Source organism: Neofelis nebulosa, chromosome 12 (assembly GCF_028018385.1).
Source record: "Neofelis nebulosa isolate mNeoNeb1 chromosome 12, mNeoNeb1.pri, whole genome shotgun sequence".
Taxonomy (NCBI): domain Eukaryota; kingdom Metazoa; phylum Chordata; class Mammalia; order Carnivora; family Felidae; genus Neofelis; species Neofelis nebulosa.
In genome coordinates this window covers 85,220,344-85,240,375 of record NC_080793.1, presented here as the reverse complement: position 1 = coordinate 85,240,375, position 20,032 = coordinate 85,220,344, and the positions used below count along the sequence as shown (strand labels likewise).

Genomic DNA, 20,032 nt, shown 5'->3' with positions numbered 1-20,032 from the left:
ACTCGCACACACGTGTTGGGCATACGTGTATACCGCACACTCCAGGGATATCGCCTGCAGGGGGATGCGGCCTTGCTGTTACAGGTCTCCCTACAAGGGATCAAAGCTTTAAAGTGCTTCACATGTGTGTATTCAAATATGGTTAAAATGGAGCAACCAAGCCTTCCCGCGGTTGCTCTACTGGTGTTCAGAATTTGCTAAATTCCTACAGCTGAGCACCCTGGACCGGCCTGGCTCCCTCCCTAGCAGTCAGGAATAAACAGCCTAGGTGCAGTGGCCCCGGGGCCGGTTTTAGCGCCAGGAGTGGCCCTCCTGTGGGGGTAGCGGGATTCAGAACCAAATCGGGCTTTGGGAGCGGCAGGAGGGGCCTCTCCGAAGGACGGGCGCTTCCCACCCGACCTGCCTGTTTCCCTGGGTGCCGGCAGCTGGGAGTAGAACTCGAACTCAGGGCGGCAGGAGGCCGGGATGCGTGCGGTGGGAGATACCAGAGCCCGTCCCTGGGGACGTAGGGGTGGGCACCAGGGGCCCAGAAGATGCTGGGTCAAATCTTTGGCAGCGCCCTGTCAAGTTTACCCAGGCTCCGCTGGCTTTTCAGAAACGTAGGGACACTTAAGACGCACGTTCCCAGAGGAGGCACCCTACCCGCCCCCCGCCCCACTGAGGGGGCGTGTCCGACTTCTCCAACAAAACCACCCCGCAAAATCCGTGTGTTGGGGGCATCTATACAGAAAGGCTGGAACTGGAAGACTCCTGGGTCCGCGGAAGCCAGGATTATTCAAAAAACGTAAGGAGCCTGGGCAGTGGGCAGCAAGTGCACGAAGTATCTTCATCTTCAGAAAAGCCACCCTTAACGCCTTGGAGGTGGCGACTCCGCCGCCAGGTCCCTTCCTTGCGCACCCCGCAGCCTTCTGGCGTCGCCGCCACAATAGCTACAGCTACAGCCGCCCCGAAGGGCACACGGCTGCAGTAGCAGCAGCCTGACAAGTGTGATAAAATGATCTTCCTTAACTAAACTCGTAAAGCACTGGGCAATAAAACTCAATCTTCTGTAAAATCCAATTAAGTCATTATCTGACTGATTGTATCTTTAATTGAAAACAGAAGTGACAGTAAATTTCTGTGATATATCAGGATCAATCGATACCACTATACGATTCAGCCCCAAGAAGTGATTTATAATGTCAAACCTATATAGGTAACTCCACATTATTCTCTCTAAAACCACTGGTGGATGAAATTAAGAGTAAGTGCATTTAATAAAAAACAAGATGGTCAGGTTATTGATTACAACAGATGGGGGTGAAATCAAATAGATGTTTTCAAAGCACAGAGCGAAGAAAATACAAGTAATTTCTTTTTTCCTGTTTAATACCGCTCACCAAATATACACAACAGAAAATTCAGTCATCAATAACATTTTTATTTCAGGTACAGCTGCAACTACACAGAACAATGAATTTTTTTAGACTAGTTTCATTTCAGGATGGCTTCTGTTACATAAGGAAGTACTCCACAAGCAATTTTTAACAAAGTAATGAACTCAGAAATCTGTAGTAACTTTTAAAGATGTACTTATTTTCAAATCAGATTACAACCTAAGGTTACAAAATAGTCTAGATTGCATCCATTTATTTTTCCCCTGTAGCAGAAGGAATGTGTATGATAAACTCTCCTATTATTCTAGAAACAAATCCAGGAATTCTGCATTACTGAGGTTACTTTCAATTGTGTTGTTTTGAAATAACCCTTTATGGAAAGGGCAGTGGTTCTCAGGGGCTTTCTTTTTCTGACTGTATTTCAATCATGTTTTGGATTTGGGGGGGTGGGGTGGGGTAGGGCTCGGCTTTTCCAACAGCAACACAAACACACCGTATTTCCATTTACTCTGACTTTCTGTGGATTTCTAAAACAATCACTAAGTTTGTCTGCTCTTTTCTTCTCACTGGTCAGGTATTTGGCTAAATTTATATTTTTGCAGCTTTATTAAAATACTAAAATAGAAACGTCTAAGGCACCTAAGATTTCATTTTAAAATCAGAGGTAATATCTAATTATGACACACTGAGATGCAAATGTACTGCTTTACTTTAGTGAATTACTGTATTTCTTGAAAACTACAATGTAAACCAGTATCATCCACAAAGTAGGGGTGGAGGGAATACTACTATCTAACTCCGTGAGCAAAGCACTTAATTCTTGCGGATGGTAGTCCTGGATCCTAAACTATTCCAAATACATTCTGGCCCCTGGGCTAAGCTCTAAGGAGTGGAAACCAAACACGTTCTCAACAGTTAAGTCGACCTGAGTCAAGACAAAATATGAACAACAAACCCTGTGTCTAAGTGGAATACACCTGCTACTCCAAGTGAACCGCCAAAAGCATCGGACACCATTCACTCGTCCTCTTCGATGACCGGAGTAACGCTGAAGCTGCTTGGCTCCGAGGCGGACTCGCATTCGAGCACTCCCTTTGTGCTCTCGTTACTAATGGGAGAGCTGCTGGAGAGGGAAACCAAGCCAGAATCTTGACTGCTGGGCGGCGAGAATACTGGGTCGTGGGGAAAGACAGGGAGGGAGAAGAGCACGTTAAAAGTAGCCAGTCTTTCTACATTTAGGATTCGGTGAGGTTTCAACAAAGATAGAGGCACTCTGCATCTCCATCCTGCGTTCAAAGCGTGGTTACAGGCAGTCATTACAACCCCCAGCGTTTCTTTAGAATTAAAGAAAAAACACAACAGTATTTCTGCACAATATCTATTCAGTTATTTGTTTGCATTTGGAAGGGAAAGTTAGGGAGCAGAATTCTGGATTTATGTGCATAAGGAAAAAAAGTAACCAATCTGCATCCCCCTCTTTGGGGAAACTATTTCCACCCTTCACTGAACCCCTCCCCTTTATGTAAAGGATGCTAATAGAACTTGTCTTGTCAAATGATCCCTCTGACAAATTACCCCCAGCAAGACTCCACCCATGTATTTCTACCATTTGACAGGTAACCCTAAGTTTTTCAACATATAGCAAGCAAAGGTGATAGCTTATCAATTTTCCTGTTATTTCTCTTCGATATACAGGGACAAACACTTGCTGTTTACATAACTTCTGCAAACCAAAAAGCAGGAAATGGGAGGGAAACTTTTTACAAAATATGAAAAGTTTAATACCTTCCCCAAAACAGAAGTCAGGTAAAGATTTTAAAAGCAAATCTGTGAACATAAAACTCTACTAGGAAACTGACATTAAATATGAAAGATGCTAAATGTGCTCAACAATGTTTGCAACCTCACAAGCCACACTAGATACAAAATTTAAGCAAAAGGGTCTCTGACCTTCTTAACCTTAGCCGAGTTCAGATCCACCCCCAGAACTCCCTTCCTGCCTAGTGTGAACGTAATTAAGGGGAAGCTGCAGTGGCAATTTCTCTCCTCATTAACTTCCTGATTGGTTTCAGCCTCAGGATTCTGCCGGGCAGTAGTTTGTCACCAATTCCAAATGGCCAATCGTTAATACTAATGTTTGTGTAACTAACTGCCAGCATCTGCCACGGCTTCTTGTACAACAATAATGGTGAAAGGGTACATTAGTGCTCCTGTGTTAATTCAGCTTGTGTTCATCAATAGGGAAATCTATGATGTAATTAGCAAAATGCACTGGGAACGGAGTGCTGAAGTCATTTGTAGGGAACTAAATCATCGTAGAAGCTGCACCGAGTCCTGATGTGTTTGCCATCAATACTTATTATGTTTGGGATTTAATAAGGTATATTACCGTGCTGAAAAGAGACCTTTTTACAAGAGAACACTATTTACGCTTGTTATGGGTTTGGAAAAGGTTTGCTGCGGCTAGTGGAAACACACAGAACTAAAAGAGCAGAGCTAGGATTTAAGAAGCGGACCTTTAAAACCACTCCACTGGACCAAATTATCTCAGAAGGCTCCTTTCTTCTAACGTGACATATGGATGGATGGACAGACAGAAGAACGGAGAGTTTTGTAGGGCTGCCTCAAAACCTCCAAGAAGGAAAGGCATGATCTGGAAACTTAGTGAATAAATCTGAAAAACAATTTGGGAAATTTCCTGACAGACAATTACCTTTGATACTGATAGTATTTGCTTAGTAACTGAAATTAAAAAGCAAAGGGTAATAGTGTGTAAGGCTTTTTAAGCGGAGCGCTGTTAAATAGTACTTTATAGACACCAACAAAGCATACACATGCATGCCAACCCAAACAACTGGGAACCTAAAAAACCTGAAACCTTCATTTTACTGCAGTCCATAAAGGCTACATTTGAACTGTTACATGGATTTAAAAATCCCCACAAATCCAAGATGATTTATGAATTGTGCTACATACACAGCACGTTGTATATACAAAGAAATGTTTTCCAAAGGCGGCACTTTGCTCTGACATCTTAGAACTACACAAAGATCTGGAGAGCCATCTAAGAACCAACCAGGGAGAGGGTATGAGTTATCTGCCCACCGCCCTCAACCCACCTCAAATCAGTGATGGAACCTTCTCTGTCTGGAAGCGCTGGGGACGAGAAGGTTTACTGCCCCACTTTCTGAATGCCACATGCTGTAATGAAATACTTAATCCTCAAACCAGTCACTGAAAGAATCACCCCCGCCGGTTGATGGAGGGGACCCCGTGCGTGTGGCACTTGTCAGCACCACCCCCTGGGTTGCTCCCCCTGGACCATCCTACCCTCCTTGGGTGCCACACCGGCCTGGGAACCCTCCTCATCTCCGTGTGGCGAGTTTAAGGAGGCAAAAGAACTGACCCTTGTCAGGCTGATGCAGTGGCCAGAAAGGAGTGAGTGAGTGCTCTCTGCCACGTTCTGAGCCCGGGCCTGCCTTCTGCCTTCAGTCAGCAGCTGACCCAGGAGATGCCCCTCCACCCCAGCCATGCACCTCTTACCCCCATTTAACTGATCCGTGACCAGAAAAGGGAGGGGCAGGAATTCTGCAAAAGGAAGAAATGTGGGGATAGCTCCCTTTGGCCCTCAGTTGCCTTGTGCGTGTTTTCTTGGAAAGTATTCCTGTGACTCAGGCTACAGAGACACACACAGTGTCACCTGCAGAGACGGGGGAGGCTCCAAGCACTCCTAATCCATGACTGCACTCAGGGAAGATGCAAATAAATGAACTCAACCGGTTTTGGAAAGTGTCAGCATTTTTCAGGGTTTCTCCACTCAAAATTTAAATCGATGTTATTTTTACTTTTGTCCAAGGCTTGCCATCGTCTTTGAATAGTGGGACAGTGTTTGCTGAACTCATTTTGTGTGGCCCCCTCCTAAGAGTAGTTAAGGATTTCAGAAGTGTTATCCTGGAGACGAATGTCCAAAATGTGTTTTAGTAGTGTCCTTAAAGGTACACTCTCCGTTTTAATGCAGCTTCATTAAACTCTGTTGGGGGAAGAGTAGTAATTGGTCACTGTAAATCATTTTATACCAATTAAAAATTCCAAAGTCAGAGTTATCCTTTCTGCTTTTTAAGTTGATTTTAATGAGCCTGACGCAAGGCTCATTTCAACTCAAAAGGTTCCTCTTAATTATTTTGTAAAAAGGCTAATGCCTTGTGTCAGTGGGACTGTAAGGAAAGGTACAGTGTTGGTAGCACTAGAAATTGGTTCGGTCTTTCTGGACAGCAATCTAGTGACATGTAATGAGAACCGTAAAACTGTTCATCCCCTCTGACCCGGTAATTCCACTCTGGGGAATAGACCCAAAGAAAGAAAGAATAATTGGCCCAGAGATGCTCAACACACGACTATTTGCATCACTGAAGATGTCAGTGCTTCGCTCCGGGCTGGGACTGGGCCGTGGGGGGATGGGGACAGCTGAGCTCGGGGAGGGGGGGCAGGAAGCTTTCACAAGGCAATAAACAATTCAGGATTATGCTACCCCTCGATCGCGGGCAGGCTCCCAGCATTTACAGAAATGGAAGAAATGACTTCTGGAGACCGAGGTAGAGCCTAAAAAGTAAGAAAAAGGAAGACTTGCCCATCTGCTCTTTTCTCCGGTTCCAGTGAAAGGTGGGGAGACCTCGGGGCTGACCCTTGATTGAACCAGCAAGCCCAGTATCTGTTTTCTCTCAAGTAGCCTATTTGTCCACCGAAGGAGGGGCTTTCTTTTACTATTATTTAAAAGCAAAAAAACTTGCACATAATCACTCTTCCCGGTGCTGGGGAAAAAGAAAAAAATTTAAGATAATGGCAGCAACGCCATCTAACCATCATCGTACCGCCACCCCCAAAACCCACCTCACCAAAAAAACCAAACAAAAACCACTCTAACTGCTAAATCTTTCGACACTGCAAAGACCCCTGACTTTTAACTTGAATGATCTGTTGGAAGTCAGTGGGCTGGAACGAATAATTCTCCTCCAATGATGTGAGAAAACAGGATATTCATGCTTGAGAAAAATTTTTCTTCCTCTCTATGTTAAATACTATTCAACGCCCACTAAGAAACCACTTAAAAATAAGAATGCAAGCAGCATTCTTCAATTGTTAGCAACTCTTCACCTCCGAGGGGACAGGGAGAAAAACAAAAGTGCTGGCCTCGGAGTCTGATGAAAAAGCTAATGAAAATTTCTCAAACAACAAATTCTTCCGCTTCATGACAAACCGTAGTGTTTGGAAATAAAATCCCTTCCAATCAATACCACTTAGCAGATATTTAATGTTTCACAATGGAACTCTTTTCCGCTGTGAAACTGCTGCCCCTTCTCACTAACGTTTAAAATAATTAGGATTATCTGAGCCAGTCCGAAGCTTGGCAGGTTCAGTCTGTACTTTCAAACAGCATTAATTCTTGGCACTCGGAACAAGGGATAAAAGGTAAAGATATGAATGGAGATCTTTATTCAACCCGATCTATCACGGATTAGTTCATTCTTTTCCAGTTCATGCCTGCACTCCAGTTAAGGGGAGGGCAAAGCTGTAACTGATGTAATTAGAAACCACAAGCTGAGAAAAAATAGCCCTTTATTAATCTCCCCATTTACTATGTATTTACTAAAATATATATATGTGTATATATATATGTATACATACATATATATAAAATCTTTGAAACAATTAAGTGTGTTTTTTCCCCCAACCTAAGTGTAATTAAAGGACAGTGACAAGAGAGAGCTGTTGAGGATTACGCCTTCCTTGAAAACACGTCTTCACGGGCAGTTCTAAAATCTAACACTGATTCTGAGAGGGGCCAGCTCTGTGCTCTGCATGTTGTCGAGACAAGTGGCCGAGCCACGGTAAAGGAAGGTTCCTGTGGTTGGCAGCAGGCACAGGTCACTGCTTCTCTCTTGACGGAACCCTCACGACCTTTTGAAGCACTGGGAAGGGCTGTTTCTACAAACGAAGTGAACGTGTAAGAGAAAGTACCCACTATGCAATATTAACAGTACCTCCGTCCCTCTAAATTTCTTGCATAACAAGGAGACACAACTCCCCAAATCACGCCAGAACACTTTCATTCTCAAGGTAAGCAGAAGCCCATGGAGCACTCCTCAGGAGCACGCTGGAGAGAGCGAGGCCCCGGGGGGTGGGGGGGTGGGAGGGGCGGGTGCTGAGGACCCGAGTCACAGCCTGGCCTGGCAGTCTGCAGCCCACCAGCTGGCTCATCGTACCACTCCACAAAATCGGTGAGGATACGCCAAACCTTCTCCCTTACCCCCCTAGAGTTCAACACAGAGGGAACAATCCTTGACTGTTTTAATGTAGTGCCCAAAAAATGAAAACGAGAGGAAGGAAGGACTCCACTCAGCCTTGCACCCGACCTGGGACCCCGGGGCAGAATCCTCTCGGACCAGACACCCCCCACGCCCCCTCTGCAAGACAGATACTCCTGAACTACTACATGGCTTATTGCTTAGGGTCATAAAACCAACTGGAGTGTCAGAGCAAGCCCATGAATTAGCAGTGTGCCTGCGACAGCAGCCCTAACAGGGGCTCGGCACCTCCAAGGACCCCACCCGTCACACCTCTATCCCAAAACTTCCTGCCCGTCATCAGTGGTGATGCTGCTGGAGGCTCCCTGACCCCAAACTGTCCCCATCAGTAGTGGAGGACTCTCTCGCTGACTCACTCATTCCTGAACTCTTTCTGAAGTGAGCACATGAGGGGTTAACTCATCAGGGCTGGCCCACCTGAGGGAGGCAGCATTTTTGGTGACCCACACAATCCAAACATTCACATTTCCTCAGTGTGTTTTAACCAAAATACACTGCGTCTCAAAACCGTACAGCATGGCTTCGACTTCTCTTAGGTGACAACATCCTGAGATAAAGCCTCACACTGGCTGACTCTGCCCTCCTTTGCCCTTCGGTGAACTGAATACAAAGCAGACTCTGAAGAAACCCCCTACGCTGCCTGGGGGATGGATGGAAGCATCCTGGGCCTCGGTTTCCCCATCTGTGAAACGAGACTATTAACAGGCCACTGTGATAATTACCGAGTAACATTAATCAGTTGCCTCATTTTATTTGTCTGCAAGTCTCAGTCTTAAGGTCTTAAAGTTAGAAGATTCTTGCCTTTGAAGGTGCAGGAACTCAATCGGGATTTAGGACAAGGTCTATTCATCCTGGGCCACATACACAGTTGCCTTCTTGAGAAAGCCCGGAAGAGGAATGCAGGTTTGCTTCCTTTGGACCTGCAGCATAGCCAGGGTGTCCAACGATCATGCACAGCATCCCTTTAAGACAGCGCTATCTGGAAGCAGGAAGAATCTCTTGTGTTTGAGCCTAAGTTTGTCTGAAAAGGGGAACTCTGGGAAGTCCTGGGCAGAGGCATCGGTGACCCAAAAGAAGTAGGGGTCTCACCGGTTCCCAGTCTTCAGTCACTGGCTACCTCGAGCCCTGAGAATGGGGCTCGCTGGGCTGGCGGAAGCTGACCCTCAGAGGGCAACAGGGCAGAGCCCCTGTTAGGTATGCGGGCTTTGGTCAGTTCCGTACCCTCTCCATGCCTGAGTTTCCTCGTCTGTGAAACAGGAACAGAGTAGATGGTTCTACACAAAGCGGTGGGGCTCTGTAAAGTCTGACGCTGCCAAAAAGCCCACATTCAAATCCCGCCAAGCTTCAGGCTTTGGTGACCCCCAGGAGGGGCCTGGCTAGGGCAGCAGGACTTCAGCACTGTCTGAGCCCTGTCCCTAGCACCACCTCCCGGCCTCCACCCCCCCCCCTCCCCCGCTGCCCCCAGCAGCCTCCGAGAGTCCATGCCAGAAGACTCCGAGCTCGGACACCAGCACCTCAGTAAACACCTGAGACCCGGTTTCTTTAACTGTTAAAGGAGAATAATCGTGTGTCTCACAAAGCTGACTAGAGGATCGAGGAGACAGAATCTGAAGAAATAGTTGGCTGGCAAACCTGCAGAATATACACACTCATCAGTCATGATGAGCCCCTGCCACTCCCCCAACCCCGCAGGAGTCCGCAAACTTCTGCGGGAAGAAGCCAGGGACTCTGTGCACCCCACTGCCCGGCACAGAACCAATAAATGAGTAAGATTTGTATTAACTCTGGTTGAGAAACAAAAAAAAAAGGGGGGGGGGGACTTAGTGATGACACAGCCCAAATATCCCTGAATGTTCTCAGACAAGTTTCAATTCTGACGTTCAGGGAAAGGGGACTTTTACTTTATTCGCCCTTCTGCGCACACCAAGACACTGACAGTTACGATGAATTAATTCCAAGTTGACCCCGGGGCCTGTGAGTCTGTGCTTTTCACAGCACCGTGCACAGCACTGGCGTTACACATGGGACTCCCAGAAGCCAGGTCAACAGGTCAGCAGTCAGGGCTGAACCAGGTGGAGCCGTCAGAGCCTCGTGGCAAAAACAGGTAAAAGACAGACATCTGGCATGCTGAAATGGAGAACATCTACCATACGTTGTCTGGCACAGGGCAGTGCGCACAGTGGGTGTTTAATAATGACAAACGTGTGGGAGAGACCGTGGAATTCAGTCTTCGCAAGACACGCCGTAACCACAGAACGGGGCGAACTCGCACGCTGGCCAGAGTCGCAAGCCTAAAACCAGCTTTGAGGGCTATAAACTGCAAGGGTTTTACTGAATTCCATCTGTATTTACTGCACAGACTCTAAGCAAAGCCTGAGTACAGAGGCAGAGAAAAGCCACACCAAACACACCCTGGGACCAGGATCTCAGCCCGGGCCAAGGCCAAAGAGCCCGGCTCTTAGTGAGCATGGGGACCGTGTTCCGGGGGACTCTGCAATGCAAACACAGCTCAAGTCCAAGAACGGCACCACGACTGGGTGGTCACATGGACAGCTGCATTTGCAAACAGAGCATAAACATGGAATATAATCTCAGAAACTAAAGCAGACCAGGCAAACCAGATGCTCAAAAGTCATCTCTGCAGGAGGTTTTCCATGCGATCCTGGGAAAGCGGTTTTCTCAGATACAGAAGGATTCACGCTCACAAAGCAGGCTGCGGGGGGCATTTGCCATGCCAAAAACTAGCTCAGCTCTGTCCAGATTATTTTGCAACAAGAGAACATATTCAAGTAGCCTTGTGTTTTTCTTCACGTTGAGAGGAAGAAAGGATCACAGATGCTTTGACCTTAATGGGTAATATAATGGATGGGAACATCGACCTTGATGGGCATCTTGTTGAAGCTAAGAAAAAGGATCAAAGTTTGGAGTTCACACCACTACCGGGAGGGCTGGTCGGCGAAGGACAGTGAATGCTGCCTTCGAACCTAAGGCCTGAAAGGAACTCGGTTGCTGGCTAAACCACCAGCCTGTGGCCTGTCTTTCACTTTGGGATTACATCATCTTCCATAAAACGTGCTGTTTAACAAAACATTTAAGATATGCAGCTTTAGATGCACGGTTAAGGAAGCTTTTCGTTTAGAAATATTCTGAGACGTTTTGCCACGAAGTGGACATAAGAGAAAGTTCGTGAGCCATTTCTCAAATAGAACCTGTATAAAATTTGCAGCTTGTAATTTAAAAGTAAATATTGGGGCACCTGGGTGGCTCGGTCGGTGGAGGGTCTGACTTCGGCTCAGGTCACAATCTCGTGTTCATGGGTTAGAGCCCCTCAGAGTCGGGAGCCTGCTTTGGGTTCTGTATCTCCCTCTCTCTCTGCCCCTCCCCTGATCATGCTCTGTCTCTCAAAAAATAAAAAACGCTAAAAAAAATAAAAAATAAAAAATGAAAGTAAATATTGTGGGAGGCCCGGGTGGCTCAGTCAGTTAAAGTGTCCGACTCTTGGTTTCAGCTCAGGTCATGATCTCACAGTTTTTGAGTTTGAGCCCCACATCGGGGTCCGTACTGACAGCTCAGAGCCTGTGTGGAATTCTCTCTCTCTCTCTCTGCCCCTCCCCCACTTGCACACACACGCGGTCTCTCACTCTCTCAAAATAAATAAATTAATTAAAAACAAAATAAAAGTAAATATTGTGCCCCAAATGAAATGCCAGCAAGCAGGGTAGAAAACTGTGTTGCGTACATTATTTTACCTTTACCTCAAGGGGACTCCATCTTCTTTCAAAAGCAAATGCAAGGGGCGCCTGGGTGGCTCAGTCGGTTAAGCGGCCGACTTCGGCTCAGGTCATGATCTCACGGTCTGTGAGTTCGAGTCCCGCGTCGGGCTCTGTGCTGACAGCTCAGAGCCCGGAGCCTGTTTCAGATTCTGTGTCTCCCTCTCTCTGACCCTCCCCCGTTCATGCTCTGTCTCTCTCTGTCTCAAAAATAAATAAACATTAAAAAAAATTTTTTTTTAATATTAAAAAAAATAAATAAATAAAAACAAATGCAAAACTCATCAGTACTGGCTACCATTCTATGCCAACTCGTTACTCCCCTTTCTGGCTAGCATTACAGGAAATCTAAGACTAGTAATTATTAATATTTTTCTCTGGTACAGGATAAGGAAGCAGACACATCCAAATAAAACATATGCCAGATGAAATCAATCAGGACAGAAAATTCCAGGCATTTCCAGACAGGAGCATACATGCCTAACTCACAGCCACACGAGTGATTTTACCGCCTAAATACAATACCGCCATCATGGACAGTTAAGGGAAGTTCAGGTTACAAGAGCGAGAATACACTATTTTGGAATGGTTCACGTTAAGGGTGAACAGAAATAAGAAAATAAGAGCACAGAGTGTATGTTTTTCCAAAAGAGAATTTCTACACTTTGCCCAAGACTCCAAAAGCTAAAAAAATAAAATAAAATAAAAAATTCAATAGATGTATTTCTGAAATCACTTTTAGGTCAAGTGCTGTCTTTTCACTTAGCCCCCAAGAAAGGACATCCACCCTGTGTGAAGTGAATCTGTGGGTGATATGAGGCATTTGGGGACTGTGATTGCACCTTCTTCCCTCTAGACGTTTGTGGTACTTTCTAACTGTTTCGAGAGAGAAGAGCTCATGTGTGGACAAGAAAAGGTCTTCCTTTCCTCCACAACTGCATCTTGAAGCCAACGTGAGCCGCAGCCTTTGTTTGGGGCGCTCCGGGAATGGCCGCCTGTGGCCTCCTTGGGCGAAAGGCTCCGCAAGGGGGGCTGCGGGTGCCCGTCAGCCCAGCTCCGCTCTGAACCGAAGGGAACCGATACCAGCATGTATTTACCAAAGCAGGGGACAAATTCTTATTTAGCTCTTCCTTCCTCTGGTCAACAGATTGGGTTTCCCTTTCAGGACTTCGTTTTCTGTTTTTCGTTTCTTTTTTACTGTGGTGAAACGCACATCACATAGGACATTTTAACCATTTTTAAGCGTACAGTGGACGGGGTATTACGTCCACACACGTTGTGATGCACTTGCCATCTCCAGAACGTCTTCATGTTTGCAAACAAAAAGTCCACACCCGCTGAACGAGAACTCTCCATTCCCTCCTCCCTCAGCGCCCAGTGAGCACCCTTCTGTTTTCTGTGTTTGCGCAAGGACTACTCTGGGAACCTCACGGAAGTGGGTCATATAGTGTTTGTCGTTTTGTGACTGGCTTATTTCAGTTGGCATAATGTCCTCAGGGTTCATCCGTGTTGTAGCGTGCGGCAGAATTTCTGTCCTTCTGAAGGCTGAATAATGTTCCACTGTATGTAGACACCACATTTTGTTTGCCTACTCATTTCTCGGTGGCTATGTGGGCTGTGTCTGCCTTTGGCTATTATGAAAAATGCTGGTGTAATCACTGGTGTTCAAATATCTGCTAACGTCCTTGCTGGCAATTCTTTGGGGGAACATACCCAGAAGTGTGACTGCTGGATTATATGGTAAACCCATTTTCAGGGGCGCCTGGGTGGCTCAGTCGGTTAAGCATCCGACTTCGGCTCAGGTCATGATCTCGTGGTCTGTGAGTTCGAGCCCCGTGTCGGGCTCTGTGCTGACAGCTCAGAGCCTGGAGCCTGCTTCAGTTTCTGTGTCTCCCTCTCTCTCTGCCCCTCCCCTGCTCACGCTCTCGCTCTCTCAAAAAAATGAATAAAACATTAAAAAGTCACATGGTAATTCCACTTTCAATGTTTTGAGGAACCGGTGTTACGGTTTTTCAGAGTAGCTATACCATTTTACATTCCCACCAGCAACACACAGGGTTCCAATTTCTCCACAACCTTGCAAACACTTATTCTTTTGTTTGTTTAAATTACAGCCATCCTAACAGGTCCTAATAGGTCTTTTCCTATTAACGCTTGCCTCAGTTTCTCCCTGCCCTTCTTTACCCTTAGTGTGCTGTCTCCATTTCACTACCACAGAATTTAACTGAAGAGTAGGCCTCACGGCCCATTCGCTGGGTTAGGCCCGGCCAACTGGTGGCTGTCTTATTCCCAGACAGGTTTCCTCCAGGTCCCCCACGACTTTCAGATCCCCACAGCCCACGGCTGCTCCGGTCTTCCCTCAGCTGCTTCCTGCAATGTAAATTCACTGTGTGAATTCCCCGCAGAGTAAATACGACCCTCTTCTCTTGGGTCCAGAGCACGCCCATGTCACTGGCTCAGCCTCTAAGCCTCAGGATTCTCTTAGGGAACTTCTCCCTTCACCTCTCCCCTACCTCCCAGCACTGGCAAAGTCCTGCTCCTGTGAACCCCATGGGGCTCTTCCTCAGATCTCTCCTTCCCATTTCACTCTGTCCCTCCACGCCCCAGACTGGATCCCACCCTCATTACCTGTACCTAACCTACCAGAATTTGGTTGTCCTGCTCTGTCTTCTCGATCTCTCCTTCACCTTCCCCACAACGGCCACCCTACTTCCAGAGAAACATCTCCCCTCAATCAGCACCTCTGGTGGCATCTGGAAAAGCCCAGACTCATCTGAGGAGCAGCAACTGGTTTGCTCACATCTCCCCTGCACTTGACTCATCCTGCTCTCCTCACCCCCAGCTCAGACCCCGGATCCTGGCCTTTGACACGTGCTCGTGCTGGTCTCACTGTCCCCCAGTCTCCCCAAGTCAAAACCCAGCTCAAAGCTACTTTCCTCTCCCTCCTCAAAGGCCCAGAGTATTTTGCCTCTGCCTTTCTTGTGGTGCTCACTCCCACCTCCCTAGCCCTGCCTCTCCGCCTCTCCCATCACTGACCTAACAACTCTCCCCACAGAACAGGGGAGGATCCATGTCATATTTGTCTTTGGGGCCCTTTGGTGGCCACCAGTTAAAAGCCTGCTGTCTGGTAAGCACTCAACACATACTAGTTGATGAATGAATCAGAGATAGGACTCACCGGTCAAAGCAAGCGGATCTGTTTCCTAGTCCCCAACCCACCCTGAGCCACACACTACGTGAGCTCCCACAAGAACAATGGCGGGGAGGCAGCTGGAGTGAAAGGGAGAGGCATGGCTGCCAGTCCCACATCCAGAGAGAGCCAACAGAGCCATGACGACACGTGACAGTGAATCTGAATCCTCCAGAAAGGTTCAGCAAGCTGAAGGCAAGGATCCACTTATGAACCTCCCTGTTGTCTGAGGCTGGGAGGCAGGAAACTTTGGCGACAGCAGGGGAAATGATCAGTCATTTGAGGAATTCATTTATGTGAAATCGCTAATTTCTCAGTGACCAAGAGTTAATGAGGCACCATGAATCTTCTCTTAAACTCAGTCCTCGGGGCGCCTGGGTGGCTCAGTTTGTTGAACGTCTGCCTCGACTCTTGGTTTCAGCAAAGATCATGATCTCATGGGTTCGTGAGATCGAACCCCACATCAGGCTCTGTACTGATAGCGTGGAACCTGCTGGGGACTCTCTCTCTGCCCCTCTCTGCTCGCACACACACTCACACTCTCTCTTAAAATAAACATTAAAAAAAAACCAAACTCAGTCCTTGGATGATGTAATTTCACTCTAGACACTAACAGAAATGTTAGATGTGAAATCGCAAGACTGAAAGGTACGTAGGCACTTTTTTTCCTCCAATGAAAGAACCTTATTAAAACTACTCCCTGAAAAAGGTAGGTAATGTGACGCCATCACATAGGTTTTGCAAAGACTGCTTCCTATTATTGATTGAGAATGAGAACACCATAATAAACAGACTTAATTCAACAGACGTACAGAGAACTCCGGCCTCAATCCTCTTCACAAGCACCCCTGACACATAATACACAATGGCCACGGACTTGTCTGCAAAGCAAGCCTCTACATATTTCAGAGATACGTATCTTCCAAACCTTTGAAGTCTTGGACATTCAAGTCTGTAGTCTATCACAATAAGAAGTAGTCTTATCACTACTAAAAATAGACCTTTCAGCTTTAAAAAACAAAAGACAAGAAGAATATAAATATCACCGACTCTGACTAAGCAGCAGGCCAGCATTTGGTCACAATATAATTGATTTCACCCTCAATGCTACTGTTGAAAGTATTTAAATGCCCAGGCACTGACTCCAACCCACACACTCCTCCTCGATCCCCCATTCCAAGCAGACCAGGTATTTTCACACATGGTTCATCTTCAGTGAAGACTGTAATTAAATCTTTAATTTGAAAACAAGAGTGAAGGTCCAGCACTCTGCATTATTGGCTGCCCTCGAAGCTTAGAGCAAAGAGCAATCAAATAACAAATGGTGACCTTAGCTCCTTCAAGCTTAAGTAATCTGCTAATTTCAGAAGGTACCAGCTCCTCTCAAAAGTGGCCAATTTACAAGTGGAAGTGCTTTCCACAGTTAACTGGCAAGCTTCCTGGGAATCAGAAATGTTATTTAAATTGCATAAACCGTCAAGTTTATGTGCTGCCTGGCCTTTTGCTCACACCATCATCTTTAAAGCATAAACTTCAGAACGTGCTTTATTTCATATCCAACGTGTGGGAAGAGGCCTGTTAGGGAGCTGAGGATTAGGAACACGAATACTAGCACTGGTCCCTTTTACTCTCCTCCTCTACCTCCAGAATGACCTAAAACTCTTCTTAGGCATAAAAAAAGGCAGTGTGGTACAAACTGATTATTAACTCTTAGAATACTTATTAAGCATCTGCTCTGTGCCCTGCAAGGCCTACTGTAGCCACAGGAAATAGAGCTGTGAGTAAAACAAGTCTCCGTTCTCATAAGGAAACACCAGGGACACCTGTAATCACCAACACCTGGGAACGGATTCTGGCCAAGTCACTTACTGGTGATGTGACATTGGGAATATTTTCACAGCTCTGAACTTCTCTTCATGATCTATTAATGGAAAACAATGGGGGCAGCTGGGTGGGCTCAGCCCGTTAAGCATCCAACTTGTTGGCTCAGGTGGTGATCTCATCGTTCCCAGTTCCAGAATTCAAGCTCCACGTCGGGCTCTGTGCTGACAGCTCAGAGCCTGGAGCCTGTTTCAGATTCTGTGACTCCCTCTCTGTCTCTGCCCCTCCCCCACTCATGTTCTGTCTCTCTCTCTCTCTCTCTCAAAATTAAATAAACATTTAAAAAATTAAAAAAAAAACCAGTAAGATTAAAGGCTGTTGCAATTAAAAATAAAATACACTGAATATTCAATCAACACTAGTCTCTTCCTCTGCTTGTTCCTTTCCGTAATACGGGAGCAGATAATCAGTACCCCAGGGACCATCGGAAGCAAAATCAGGAGGAAGGTGGTGTTTTTTCTCAATTCTTTGTTTGCCTGCCTTTGTGTCTTCTTCACCTCTTTGCACTTCTTTTCTGTTCTTCAGAATCTGTGGTCCCTGGTCCTCCCTCTGCCAAATTACACCTTCCCCTGCCCCTCAGCCCATTCCAGAATTCTATTCTTTCAAGTAACCCCTTGAAGCTCTTGATGAAAAGCATCCAATTAAACTAATTCACAAGGTAAATGCAGGCTTCACGCTTTGACCCTCTTGTGGATGTGTTCATTTCAAGGAGGTGGCTTCCAGGCATTTCGGACGAGTCGTCTTTTCCAAAGTATTGCCTGTACCGGTCGGTATGCAGACCGTACCGCTATTAAGCAGGTACATCCTGAGATTCGCTTTGATGAGGTCAAGTTTTTGTAATGTACAGCAAAGACACACTCCTGCCGAGTGAGGTTCTGGTCCATGCACAGTCTGCATTCCCATCCCAGGCCACAGTCACAGCCTTTCAAAGCATCTACCCCCGGGGGTGCCTGGGTGGCTCAGCTGGTTGAACTTCCGACTCTTGATTTTGGCTCAGGTCATGACCAGGGTCATGGGATCAAGTCCTGCATCGGGCTCCAAGCTCAGCGTGAAGCCTGCTTAAGATTCTTGCACTCTCTCCCTCTCTCTCAAATACTAAATAAATAAATAAATAAATAAATAAATAAATAAATAAATGTATCTAGTGAGAGACTCTCCAGCTGATAATCAGCTTCCCTTCCTGGAGCTTCATTAGAATGCAATTCTAGGGCGGACCAGAAAACCACTGGTATTTAAAGAATCAAAGTCACAAGACAATTATTTCCCCGCTAACGGTAACTCTCCTGTTTTCTAGCACTTCACTGAGGCTCCAGAATCCTCATGATGTATTTGTCAGAGCAGTGAATAGAATGAGCTTTTAATTATTTTTGTTAGGAAATATTGCTAGCATTCACACTAAACCAGGTAAAATTGAGAGAAAAAGCAAAGACACAAATATTAGCATTAGCTAACCATGTGCTTGGGAGCGAAGGGGGGGGGAATTTATCATGCTAAACCAAGGTCATCCATTTATAGTAGAAGTACTTAGAACTTTCTGTGTCAAAATCAACTATCATATACCAAAGGATTTACTTTGCTTTAATAAACATGTATTCTTTTTGTAGTAATAAAAAGTGATAGAAAATGGCAGAAAGGAAGGATAAAAGGAAATCAAAGAAAACACAGGCCATGCTGGAAACCCAGCTCCCCCTCTGGAACTGTAGGAGTCAGCTCTTTAATGAGGGCAGGCGTGGACACTGGCAGATGAAACAGGGATTCTTAGGAAGGCTGGACCTCCCAGACTCAGGCAGGAGCTAAGTGCTGACCTAGGTAAGCAGGCTGGTGAAATGAGCCTCAGCCCACATTATTTATTAGCATAATTATTAATAATAATCACTATCATTCATTGAAGCCCTATTGTGTTCCAGGCTGCACTTTGCTTATTACCTTCACACACACACAAAAAAAAAAAACCCTTTGGGGAAGTGGGTATTAATAACCTCATTTGGCAGATTTTACAAACTGAGGCCCAGAGGTGGTGATTAACATCCAAGGTTACACAAGCACGGAGTGTCAGAGCCAGAATCTGTGCCTGAGTGGCCTTGAACCGGACTGTCCACCACAAGGCCACAGTGCAGAACCACCAGTCTGCTGTCTCCCCCTGCCTCCTGCAGACACCCCCCTCCTTCCAGGGAGCCCTCTGCACCCAGCTCTCGTCTTCCTCCCATTCACCAAGTTGCTGCCTGAGATCCCCTCCAGAAAGCCATGGTTGTGCTCAAAGAGACAGCTTTGAAGTTTAAGCATCACCAGCTGCACAAGGGCCCCCCATTCTCACATCTTTTAAATCTGTCTTCCACGCCAAAGAGACGTGAGGAATCCATCGCGTGATTCAGTGGAGGGAAGGGTTGGGGGCAACTTATGTGTTTGCCGCTGATTGTCAGATTCTGGGCGGTTCAAGAAAATAAAGTAGGCGTCACTTGGCAGAAGCCTGCATTCTCTTCAAGAGCAGCCTCCGCTGCAGAGCCTCGTGAGCCCCAAAGCAGCAGAGCACAGGGGAGAGGACAGTCCGTCCTGGGCCAGCAGGGACAGAGCGCGGATTTCCACCACAGACTCCTGAGCACTTGGCAGGAGCGTCAGAAACAGAACCACGGGATCAGGGAATCTGAGCACTAGCACGCACGGACCCGTCCAAGAGAGCTTTTGCTTTGAGGTTGCAGGAGTCTCAGGAGAGGAGAGGAAGGCAAGACAAGTCCCTTCCCCGTGTCAGAGCTTTGCTTTTCCCCTCCTCCAATCTGAGAGAATGAAAACGGTTCAGCAAAGCTCACCCGTGACAGGGCGACAAGAGCGGGGGCTGAGGAAGCAGGGGCAGGTGGGCACCGAGGTGACAGACCTCACAGTCCCGGCACTCATCCAGAGCACAGAGAGGCACGAGACCGCCCACTTCTGGGCACATCCATATAGGTGTTTTCAGCGTAGCTAAGTAATTATCCAATTCCACCTCTTGTGACCTTTCATGAAGTCAGGATGGAGACGATGAAAAATGAACCAATTCACCCCAGCAGGCTCCAGCACCTCACGGTCAGCAGTATCAAGGGCTCCTGATACATCTAACAGAAATGCCGTGGCGCCTGACTGCGGCCACCGGCGGGAAGAACCTATCAATCAATGAAACTAACACAGAGTCCGGGTCCTGCTCAAATCTGAAGCCGCAGCGGCAGGAAATGGCTCACAGTACAATAATTAACTCCTGGATTCAGGCAGTATTGTCTTTAAGACTATCCTGTCTCTTGGGGCGCCTGGGTGGCTCAGTCGGTTAAGTGTCCGACTTTGGCTCAGGTCATGATCTCACAGTTCGGTAGTTTGAGCCATGCGTCAGGCTCTGTGTTTACAGCTGAGAGCCTGGAGTCTGCTCTAGATTCTGTGTCTCCCTCTCTCAGCCCCGCCCCCACCCATGCTCTGTCTCTCTCTCTCTAA

The 20,032-nt window shown here is 46.7% G+C and overlaps 1 protein-coding gene across 2 annotated transcripts in view; it reads right to left on the bottom strand.

Annotated features, from left to right (window-relative positions):
- Nucleotides 1–1,399: 1,399 nt before the first annotated feature.
- Nucleotides 1,400–20,032, bottom strand: part of DMRT1 (doublesex and mab-3 related transcription factor 1) — a 111,176-nt gene continuing 92,543 nt past the window's right edge. For both annotated transcript variants that reach the window (XM_058695775.1, XM_058695776.1), the window contains exon 5: nucleotides 1,400–2,548. In XM_058695775.1, the coding sequence (XP_058551758.1) occupies nucleotides 2,394–2,548 (155 nt within the window). In that variant the 3' untranslated portion in view covers nucleotides 1,400–2,393. The remainder of the gene's footprint in view (nucleotides 2,549–20,032) is intronic.